Source organism: Giraffa tippelskirchi, chromosome 4, assembly GCF_054371585.1.
Source record: "Giraffa tippelskirchi isolate mGirTip1 chromosome 4, T2T-mGirTip1v1.2.pri, whole genome shotgun sequence".
Lineage (NCBI taxonomy): Eukaryota > Metazoa > Chordata > Mammalia > Artiodactyla > Giraffidae > Giraffa > Giraffa tippelskirchi.
In genome coordinates this window covers 75,890,206-75,902,324 of record NC_137278.1, presented here as the reverse complement: position 1 = coordinate 75,902,324, position 12,119 = coordinate 75,890,206, and the positions used below count along the sequence as shown (strand labels likewise).

Sequence of the window (12,119 nt, the reverse complement as noted above, 5' to 3'; positions counted from 1 at the left end):
ATAGATAACCAACAAAGACCTACTGTAAAAAAAACAGTCATCTTGTAATTAAATGCTCAAAGCATAAATCAAATATACATGTAAATTTGTCTATACCTTCTACTTGCTTTCTTTTTTGAAACAAGACCTTTACCAAATTAGTATGCCTTTCTTAGAAATGTTTGATATAAAAGGCAGCCTAAACTCAATTCAACTACTTAGTAAGAATAAAACAGACTAAAACAAACAAACAAAAAACAGATAAGGTTGTTTCAGGTAACTAATGTATTGCAAGATAAGATGTATTTCAAGATAAGATTATCTGCTTCTCTCCTCAAATAGTAGGTCAAAAAGACAGAAGAAATCATTCCATATTTAGACAAAGATCATTTAAGGTGATCATCTTACCTCCTAAAGCCTAAAATGAGGCTGCCTCTCAATGAAGTAAATGACAAAGGCAATGTATTTGATTCCACTGCAAAAGAAAATTATCATCATAAAATTCCAGACCAAAACCAAAAACTTGCATTATCAACTTATTTGGAAACACATTTATACCAGTATCAATTTTCATTTGGGAAGTATTATTTTAAAAACGGAAAAATTTTGACACAAAATTAATTAGAAATTACAATAATATGTATTGGCAATGTAAGCTATCCTTTTAGAACATTTTACTTCATTTACATAAATCTATACAACTAATGAATTTGTAACTATTCTTCTGTATAAATACATTAACTAATCTACCAGCGTACTCAAAGTCAGCCTGGTACATATACCAAGGCTGTATGTTATTGGACAACATGGCACTACGAAGGGAGAGAATGTAACTACCCTTTAAAAACAGAAGATTGGGGGGGGGGCTCTTTCTTGAGAGTTGTGTCGGATTATGTTGAACCATTCACATTTCCTCATTCTACTTTTCACTATGATCTATGATCTGCATTCATGCAAGAGTGACACCCTAAAGGCATAATAACCTTGATCTGTTAAATAACTGATTTATATTGATCTTTCACTTTTCGGATGATTTTATTTCCTCTACTATTCATTTGGCATTTAACAGTCATGTTTCAATGAAACCTTGCATGCTTCAACGCTGACAGTCAAAGCCTGATTTGCCTTAGTGTAAGAATCAGGCTTTAATGCGTAAGACCTGACACATAACCCTTGTCATAACAAGCATGGGACAGAATCATGGTCAGCATCTCCTGAATTTATTTTATATAAAATAAATATATAAAATGGTGCCACGTTATACGTAATTGTTTTTATCTTTTCAGTACGTATGTAAAGTGGCTACTAAAAGATTCAAGAGGGACAGAATTATAATAGGTAGGAACCCACTGTGGAGGCAAATTCTGAAGACAGAATTAATAAATACAGGTTAGATTAAAAATTAAGATACCCGGTTAAGATTTTTAAAAAATTCATGGGAAAAGTCACCATAAGTTTTAATATTATTTGCTCATTTCCCTAAATATGAAAAAAATTTAACCTACACACATAAGGAGAATTACTTGAGACCAACTGTCAGATCCCTTGAACAAGAAGCCTAAGTTTCTCAGTGGTTTCATGTGACATTAACTCTAAAAACCGTCTCTGAAATGACCTGAATTTAGTCGTTCCAGGAATTTTGAAGTGAACGCACAACATGCTTTTTGGTAACCTTGAATTTCGCTTGATCACATTAATTTGCATCCCTACAAACTCAAGTGGAGAAATGGTTCTCCTTATTCCACAAACTTGATCAAGATTAGCTATTTCATAAGTCAGGGGGTTGGAATATACAGCATGGTGACTAAAGTTGGTAATACCGTATCTTGTATGTGAAAGTTGCTAAGAGTAGATCTTAAGTGCTCATCACAAGAAAAAAAATTTTTTTTAACCATGTATGGGGATGGATGTTAACCAGACTCACTCGGGTGATCACTATCCAATACATACAAATATTAAATTACTATATTATATGCCTGAAACTAATATTTTATGTCAATTACATCTCAATTAAAAAAAAAAAAAGACAATCCATTTACTTTTTGCTACTACTCGCCATTCCTTGTAACCACAAGTGCCTCTCTATAAGCAGCCTACAGCAAATACCAGCAATTACAGAACTAACTGCTCTTCAAAGACCTATAATTCAAGAGAAAGGGAGGGCACTGATGGGAGTGAGCTGAAATCTTCTGTAGTCTTTAAGTTCATGGCATTTTTCTTTTTCACATGTAATAAACAATCTCTTGGAAACTTATTTCTAAACTATTCAAATTAGTATTTTACAGAATATTATCAAGCTTTTATTCATTAAAAAGGTCACCAGAAACATTTCAGCCAGCTGGAAGGCTGCTGATAGAAAGCATCTAGTTTCCGTAGCAACAAACAAGTCTGAAAAAAATCAAGAGGCTGACAACGAAGTGGAATGGATGGTATGATAAAGGGAAAGGCATCTCTCTTGTATTCACCTTATGCGCCCAGATTCCTGTTAATGCTTCTCTGTTTTCAACTTGTCAGTATGAAAAATCTATATATTATACAGAGTGGAAGGCAAAATCAATACACTTGGATAGCAGCCTGCATTAATACCCAACCTTACACTCAAATAACTACACCTCTAACAATCACCATTTTTCATACTGACATTTCACCTTTCCCTTTACAATAATACAATAAACTATTTTGTAAAATGTAGACACAGGTAATATGTACCAACAATCTGGTTTTTACAAAGCTTCCATTTATACAATTTGAATACATGTTAATCAAAGCTTAGCTTTTAACATTTTAGTGGGCTAGATATTGATGTTTGTATGCTTGTTTTTAAACGGTGTCTTTTTCACAAGACCTGAAACTGTCAAGTTAATGCCATAGATAATGTTAACAAATTTTAATTAAAAAATGTCTAATTTATTAAAATTAAAATGTCTGATAGTAAAAAAAAAAAAAAAAATAAGGTTAAAGTTAGATGATCTTGGTCTGACTCAATCACCAACTTTGGCCAAATCATTTAACCTCTCTAAGCCTCTCTTCATCTATCAGTGGTTGAATTTTATTAGTATATGATGAAACCGTAGAGCACCCTATCATTTATAAGTGTTTAGTAAACATTTGCTGTGTTTCGTTAATGAGGACTGGGAGCTGGCTTCATGGAACCTAGGGCCATAATAGGCATTAGCTTAGAAAACACTTTCAGAAACCACATCTCATAGGATTTTCACAACTCCCACAAGGTAGAGAGAGAGGCAATACAATCCCATTTCATGAAATTGAAACAAAAGAATGGTAGATTTGTTTCTGATCCCATAATCAGCAGTTTATCATAAATAAGATCCAAGCCTTCCAGGTCCCCATTCCAACCTAACACCATGTTACTTCCAAGGTTCTTTAAATTTTAAAACTACTTCCAAATTATTTATAAATTTCAATCCATAAACTGTCTTATCAGGATAATTTTTTTAAAAACTTATAAAAACTTCCTCCCTTTAACGGAAATTACTTTGAACTACCTGAGGCAGGGAGTGAGGGAATGGACTACCTTGCATGTTCTCAAAAGTCACAGAAATTAACACCTGCCAAGTTTACTACTTATGTTGCATACTTACGAAAAGATAAAATATAATCCAAGTTTCCATGTACTGCTTCACTTCTCAATTCAGCTTGAGAAAATACATTATCATCATGTGGACATCCATTTTCCTAGGGATAAAGCATATTTCAATGATAATATACCTCAGCTAAAAATATTCCAAGTTCCTGTTTTTCCCATTTCTTTATATCAGAAACTCTAATAATCTTTCATTTTAAAAGATCATTTTCTAAAATACAAATAAACTGAATAAACAAACTGAATAACCAAACTTTAGCAAAAATTATGAGATGGAGTTTCAACATTCTAAATTAAACGTTTATCTTCAAATTCATATAATCTGCTACTATTCGAGTGCCTTCCTTCTAGGGAGAGTATACTACTGAAGACATTAGAACTACTCTCTCATTTACAACAATGTACTGATCCAAAACGAAGAATGTATTGATCCAAAATGATATTTTAAGGCATATAATGAGGTACAGGTCAAATTTATTTTTATTTAACTACAAATGGGTAATTACTTGTCTTGACATCATATTTAATAATTTAAGTAAATGAGCTGAAATTCAGCTGAACATATTTACTGAACCACTTTGTAATAACAGCACAATATTAAAAATCAACTGATCAATAATAAGAAATAAAGATAAATTATGGTACATCTATACAATAAGACATTCAATCATAAAAAATAATTTGTGGAATTACATACTATAATGTAAAGATGCCAAGTGAGAAGAGTAGGTTTTGGGGAAATAAGAATATGTGGGGAAATTACTTTTTTAAATGCATTGTTTAACAGTTAAATATGGATAGTATAGTCTCAAAATACACTGTTAAGGACTCAGGGAAGAAAGGTGAAGACACTCCTAAACTCTAAGAGGAATGTAATTATGAAATTATTTAAAAGAAAAGACACTCTTAACTACAGAAAAATAAAGGCATTATGTGAATAACCACCTAAGAAACAGGTCTCCTGAGCAAAATATTTCTTATTAAAGTATGTGGTACTCTACAGAGTTGCTCCTAATTGCCCAGTACTTTATTCTGAAAATCAAAGTGCAACCATTTGCTAAGCCAGTGCACTATCCAACTCAATTTTTCATAGGCCCCTTCATAAATGTCTTGCTTATTCTGGTGGGGACAGGAAGTATCTGGTAGGAAAATAAAGCTTTGGGGTCAAACAAAAGATTATTTAAAAAAAAAAAGAATGTAACAGTAAATTTATTAAGAGTTTATTATGAAAATTCATAGAGAAGTGAAAAGTACTACTCAAAACATAGATACAGTTGCACTGTAGAGTAGGGTTAGAGTGAAATTGTTTCATTTAAATTATGTGTGATATTGGCATGTTCTCTCTTCAACACAAGACAAATGTTACTTTACCTTTTAAAGTTTTTTTAAAGTTTAATAACTTTACCGGTGTTACATTCACCAATATTTTTACAAAGCTTTAGAAAGTTATATACCAACATAACCATTTTAGTCCTCAGCTCAGTGACTTTTTTCCTTGGTTACCACAAAACACTAGGGAGGGAAGATGTTCTCTTCAATTATGAAATTAAAGCCACACTGTGCTCACCTGCAAAATAGCACGAACGGATTTTATACTATCAAAGCACGGAAACACGTAATTAACGTATGTCTCCTGATCAGGAGTTACTCCTATTTCATGCATTCCTTTAAGGACTTCCACTATACCTGTAAGATCAAATTTAAGAGCACAGAGATGAAGAACTTAGAATATATTAACAAATGATCAAAAGTTCAGTTCATTTATTTGAATTGTAATGTAGGAAAAGTACTCGGCATTTTGTTTGTCTGAAAGAAAAAGAACAAAACTGGGTGATAAGATGCTAAATGAAAAAAATTAAACTACTCCTTCCTTCATCTCTCTCTATTAATTCAGGAGTAAATAGTAAGGAAATACTCCAGAATTTATAAAAAAAAATGAAAACATTAAGCCAGATGCTTAATAATTTCCAGTATCCCAAATGAACAGAGATCATAAAATATCACTGCTTTCATACAGCATTGACGGATCTACAAAATAAAACTTGACATGAATAAATATCATAGAGACAAGCGATCAGAGGAGTGGGGTCAGAGGAGATCTCTTCAAGACAAAAGTTTTTAAGTTAAGCACTTATGTAAAGAATTCCCTTATTGTATTAATAACTTAACTACCTTGTGATATCTTATTTAATAACACAAGAATAAAGAAAGAATAATTGATTCTAATGAGCTAGTCTCACTGTATTTTACACTGTAAAAGTCTAGTAAATTGTTCGTTCTTTCATAAAAACATCCCCCATTCATAAAAACATCTTTTATTAACTTCTAAAAAGGACAGTTCATGTTTTCCAAAGCTATGGTTAGCTTCAAATAGTACAAACTAATTTCTTTAAATTAGACCAACTAATTCTAGAATATTGTCAAACTACTCAGGTGTTACCTACTTTGACAGAAGCAACAGTTTAAGAAAGACCTCATCTGTTTTTCTCTTTAGAATTTACTTCTTTAGCTTCATTACTTTCACATTATTTAAACTTCCCCTAAACAAAAATCCCTGTTTTTGATCTATGGTATTATCTTCAAGCTGGTTTTAAATAAGGCAGAGGAACCACAGATCAAATTGCCAACACCCGCTGGATCATCGAAAAAGCAACCGAGTTCCAGAAAAACATCTATTTCTGCTTGATTGACTATGCCAAAGCCTTTGACTGTGTGGATCACAATAAAGTGGAAAATTCTGAAAGAGATGGGAATACCAGACCATCTGACCTGTCTCTTGAGAAACCTGTATGCAAGTCAGGAAGCAAATTGGACATGGAACAACAGACTGGTTCCAAATCGGGAAAGGAGTACATCAAAGCTGTATATCATCACCTTGCTTATTTAACTTATATGCAGAGTACATCATGAGAAACACTGGGCTGGAAGAAGCACAAGCTGGAATCAAGATTTCCGGGAGAAATATCAATAACCTCAGATAGGCAGATGACACCACCCTTATGGCAGAAAGTGAACAGGAACTAAAAAGCCTCTTGATGAAAGCTGATGAAAGAGGAAAGTGAAAAAGTTGGCTTAAAGCTCAACATTCGGAAAACTAAGATCATGGCATCTGGTCCCATCACTTCATGGCAAATAGATGGGCAAACAGTGGAAACAGCGGCTGACTTTATTTTTTGGGGCTCCAAAAGCACTGCAGATGGTGACTTCAGCCATGAAATTAAAAGACACTTACTCCTTGGAAGGAAAGTTATGACCAAACTGCTACTGCTACTGCTAAGTCGCTTCAGTCGTGTCCGACTCTGTGCGACCCTATAGACGGCAGCCCACCAGGCTCCGCCGTCCCTAGGATTCTCCAGGCAAGAATACTGGAGTGGGTTGCCATTTCCTTCTCCAGTGCATGAAAGGGAAAAGTTAAAGTGAAGTCGCTCAGTCGTGTCCGACTCTTAGCGACCCCATGGACTATAGCCTACCAGGCTCCTCCGTCCATGGGATTTTCCAGGCAAGAGTACTGGAGTGGGGTGCCATTGCCTTCTCCGATGACCAAACTAGACAGTACATTAAAAAGCAGAGACATTACTTTGCCAACAAAGGTCTGTCTAGTCAAGGCTATGGTTTTTCCAGTAGTCATGTATGGATGTGAGAGTTGGACTATAAAGAAAGCTGAGCACAGAAGAATTGATGCTTTTGAACTGTGGTGTTGGAGAAGACTCTTGAGAGTCCCTTGGACTGCAAGGAGATCCAACCAGTCCATCCTAAAGGAGATCAGTCCTGAGTTTTCATTGGAAGGCCTGATGCTGAACCTGAAACTCCAATACTTTGGCTACCTCATGCTAAGAGCTGACTCATTAAAAAAAAAAAGACCCTGATGCTGGGAAGGATTGGGGGCAGGAGGAGAAGAGGATGACAGAGGATGAGATGGCTGGATGGACATGAGTTTGGGTAAACTCCGGGTTTGGTGATGGACAGGGAGGCCTGGCGTGCTGCGATTCATGGGGTCGCAAAGAGTTGGACACGACTGAGCAACTGAACTGAGCTGAACTAAACTGACATAAAAACTACATTTCTTTAAGTTCCTTATGTAATACACTCTAGTACAAAACCTTGAATATAAATTCTCACTGAATACAGAATTGCATATACAGACAAGTCTAACTACATTATGAATACTGCACATTTTTTAGATAAAATTCAGATTATGGATCAAAACTTTTTAAATTTAAACAGCTCATTATATTTAAAATTACCCAATATTTTCAAAACCTTAGTTAATTAGATGTATTTTTCAAGATGTAAAAATAACACAGGAAAAAACCCCCAGAAGACAAAGCATGTGCTTACTTATACAGAGAACATGCATGTCGAGTTGGTCCATACAGCACACACAAGCTTAAACAATAATTGCAAGAAAAATCTGAAGCTATTCCTTCAACAATTCCCTGGGAATTGGTACTAATAACCTTTATATCTATCTAAAAACTGCAAGTCACACTGGGCTCTTCTTCATATGCAAAAATTACTAAGCACTTGGCACAGTACATAACTGCTTTTCAATTACTAGTAATAGACCTGTGCTAATCTAATGTCCTCAATGTATCTTCTGGCCAGTAATGACCGCTTTCATGACCACGGTTTAAAGTAAATTTCTAAATTTCACGTAAGACATTACAGTGAAATGACAAAACAAAAGCAAGGTTTGTAGTTTAAAGAAACTTAGCTTTTAACTCTGGTTCTGGCACTTAATGGCAGAGTAAATCTGAGTAACTCACTTTACTGGGCCATAATCTCTTAGCTTACACACTAGAAATGGCAATATACCCAAACTGTGCCAACAATTTAACATGTAACATTTGACTTGATCCTTCTATCCACCATCCATGTAATAAGAAAGGCAATACATCACGGCACTCAATAAACAGAACAATTTTCTGACCCATAAGAGTCCATGCCTATTAAATAGATGGAAGCAAAGTATCAAAACTGTAAACACTGCCCACAGGTATGAAGAAATTCTCGTGGTCTAGGCCTACAGGAAGATGGAGGACAACTGAAAAAGCAGAACATACTGAACAAAAAGAATCCCAGTATTGCAACTCAGTTTAAACTGATCAGTATATAAAGCTTTATATTAAGAAGGTTTTCATCTCAGCCTACTCGGGGGGATTAGTATATATTTCTCTACTTAAATAAAGTTGGAAATGCCTCTAGAAGTCCAATAACCTTTATTTTAACAAAAGTGTTAAAGTTAGCATTTTCAAGGTCAAAGACATGTCCTAAAATAGAAACACTGTTTCCTAACTGCAGGCAGGTGCTTATAACACTACAAAAAAGGAAAAACCTACACTTTCCCCTCCAACCAGAAGGATCTACGATCAAGTCCTTTGGACTCAGGAATGATAATAAAGCTCCATATTTACTTCTCAGGGTGGTCCATAAAACTAAAATCTGTGTGAAACCCTAAAAATACTAAACAAATGTTAACAGTAACAACAAGTGAAATTTTTTTAGCTGTCTTAAAATACTTTAATAGCATAAAATAACTATTTCATTTTCTTGCAAACAGGCCAACAAACTGACTACAGACAGAAGATTCCTATACAAACACTTCTCAACATCAATGCCTCAAATATATTCTAATCTCTTAATTCTTCATTCTTCTAATAACGCTTTTCAGGTCAGGAAAGAGTGCATTCTGCTTGTTTAGATGACCTGCATTGGTAGCATTTTTAACTTATGTATCTTTCCAACTGAAACTAAAGTAGTTTTATGAAAACCTGGCTTCCCATCATTGCTCAGATGAGTTCAGTCAAGTATCTTCACTTCAGTAACTATAGTGGGACTGCTGCTAAGTTGCTTCAGTCGTGTCCAACTCTGTGCGATCCCATGGACGGCAGCTCACCAGGCTCCGCTGTCCCTAGGATTCTCCAGGCAAGAATACTGGAGTGGGTTGCCATTTCCTTCTCCAGTGCATGAAAGGGAAAAGTGAAAGTGAAGTTGCTCCGTCATGTCCGACTCGTAGCGACCCCATGGACTGTAGCCTACCAGGCTCCTCCATCCATGGGATTTTCTAGGCAAGAGTACTGGAGTGGGGTGCCATTGCCTTCTCTGTATAGTGGGACAGGAAGATACAAACACTTCTCAATAAGAAGAAAGGTGACTGATCTAACATACCTACATGTATTTTCCTCAGAAATACAATCCACATTTTTTAAAAATATTCATATATTAACTTAGATAAAGAAGGATCCCAAACCTCTGTGAACTTAGAAAATCTAAACAATCTAGTAAAAAATATTTCAAATGTAAGCACAATAAAGTTTATGAATCGAAAGGAAAGTCTCCATTCAAAAAGTTTTAAAGGAATTAAAGTACTTCAAACTACTGGGAAAGATACATGGGTTTTCTGAACAAATTCCACTGACTAGGGCTGTTTACGCCACATGATTTTAGACTCTACCCAGAGAACTCACTTTACAAGGAGGGAGTTTCTTATTTTTTAACAAGTACCTCCTAAAATAAGGATTCTTTTTTATTCTACTTGTTTGAGTTAGTATGAATAGAATGCTAGATTTTTAATTTATATTCACTCAAAACTTTGATATAGTTCCATGTATTTTGGCATCAAGTATTACTGCTAAAAGTCTAAAAAATTTATTACCTTAGTGATCTTTAAAAACAAAAAAACTGAATGAGGCTTGAAACTTCTAATCCAATTTTGAGAATATAAAGAAAATACTATGTTGTAAAAAAAAGAAAAAAAAACAGGAAATTAACATGTGATACAGTATTGTTAACTAAAGCACAGATTTTGTTCAAATTTGAAAAAAAAACTTATCATAAGCCATTTGGGGAAAAAAGTAAACTGCTTCCACTGAAGCCATTTGTTTGTTTAGATTTTCAATAAAAAGCATTTCACTAAGAAAAATAAAAAGTACCTCCTACTCAACCATTTTACTCAACTGGTATTTAGGCTTTCATACCAGCCTTTCCTTTCATATTTTACCTCTTTTATCTTCTTATTTTCAGGTTTCTAAAAATATACCAAAGCATGTAGATCCTTAATCATTCTGCATTATTTCCTCTCACTTGGACCAGTCCGCTAAAATTCTAAGCAAGGATTTTTCCTTTTGTGCCACAGAGAAACACCAGCAAGATAAGCCATGAGGAAGTCATTATAAGAATCTTTTATAGGACTTGGTGATGGCCAAATTTGCAGCCAGAAAAATCCTGTTCAATAAACGTTTGATCATGCTACAGTTGAAAACTTTGTTCAGTCTGATCTGAGCTCTGAATACCTTTCTTTGATTTCCTGAATAGTTCCTCTACATCCTCCATCCTCTGCAGCCATTACTTTCTTCTATTTACTTCAATCAGTTTATATATGACATCCCCCCAAAGGCAAAGTCACTGCACTAGGAAGAATGTTACTTCTTTATCTTACAGTGTGCTGGAGAATTGATGCTTTTGCACTGTGGTGCTGGCGAAGACTCTTCAGAGTCCCTTGGATTGCAAGGAGATCAAACTAGTCAATCCTAAAGAAATCAGTCCTGAATATTTATTGGAAAAACTGAAGCTCCAATACTTTGGCCAACTGATGCAAAGAACTGACTCACTGGAAAGACCCTGATGTTGGGAAAGATTTTGAGGGCAGGAGGAGAAGGGGACAACGGAGGATGAGATGGTTGGATGGCATCACCGACTCGATAGACATGAGTTTGAGCAAGATCTGGGAGTTGGTGATGGACAGGGAAGCCTGGCATGCTGTAGTCCACGGGGTCGCAGAGAGGTGGACCCAACTGAGTGACTGAATTGAACAAAACTATATAAAATATATACAGTCATTTCCCTGTTAGTCTGTAGAATACATACTTTATTTTCAGGACTAACTGCAAGGGAGAAATGAGTTTTTAAAAACTATAAACCAGCTGACAATCTCTTGTACTCTCAGGCTAACTTCCTCAGTTTTCCTATTTTCCCAGTTAAAAATCTTCATTGATTAAAATAACTTGGTACCATTGTTTAAAAATGTCCTTAATTCAAAAATCAATACCTAATTTTTACCAATACTCAGAATTTTTAGAAAACAAATACAGTATATTTACCAATGTCTAATATGGAGTTATTAAGGTATTAACAATGAGTATTTAAAATAGGAGGACAGAAACTGTGTTCTAATCCAAGCACTACTGACAACTACATGTGTGGAACCCAAGACCAGTCACTGAATCTCTCTGGGCTCTCAGTTCCTTCATTAATATCATGTGAGCTTTCAAAAAGGTACCTTTGAGCCTAAGAGTCTAAGAAAGAGAGCCTGGAGATAAGAGTCCACTTTTCTACTAGTCTGAGATACAACTATGGAAAGAAATTATCTGAATTCTTTCATGTTTACTAAGTGTAAAATGTAGTAAACAATTCAAGTCTAGATACTGTGATAGGTTGAGAAAAGGAAAATTGACCTGATGAACAAAGGTTTCAACGGGAGTACTCAAAGTATTTTCATATCTGTGTACAGTGGACAATACTAATATGCCCAAGGATT

General features: G+C 34.9%; 1 protein-coding gene across 8 annotated transcripts in view; it reads right to left on the bottom strand.

Moving 5' to 3' along the window:
- Positions 1 to 12,119, bottom strand: part of LRPPRC (leucine rich pentatricopeptide repeat containing) — a 103,725-nt gene that overhangs the window by 66,424 nt on the left and 25,182 nt on the right. For all 8 annotated transcript variants that reach the window (XM_081591951.1, XM_081591950.1, XM_081591956.1 and 5 more), the window contains 3 exons: positions 5,151 to 5,269; positions 3,582 to 3,675; positions 388 to 454 (listed from right to left, as the gene is read on the bottom strand). In XM_081591951.1, the coding sequence (XP_081448077.1) occupies positions 388 to 454; positions 3,582 to 3,675; positions 5,151 to 5,269 (280 nt within the window). The remainder of the gene's footprint in view (positions 1 to 387; positions 455 to 3,581; positions 3,676 to 5,150; positions 5,270 to 12,119) is intronic.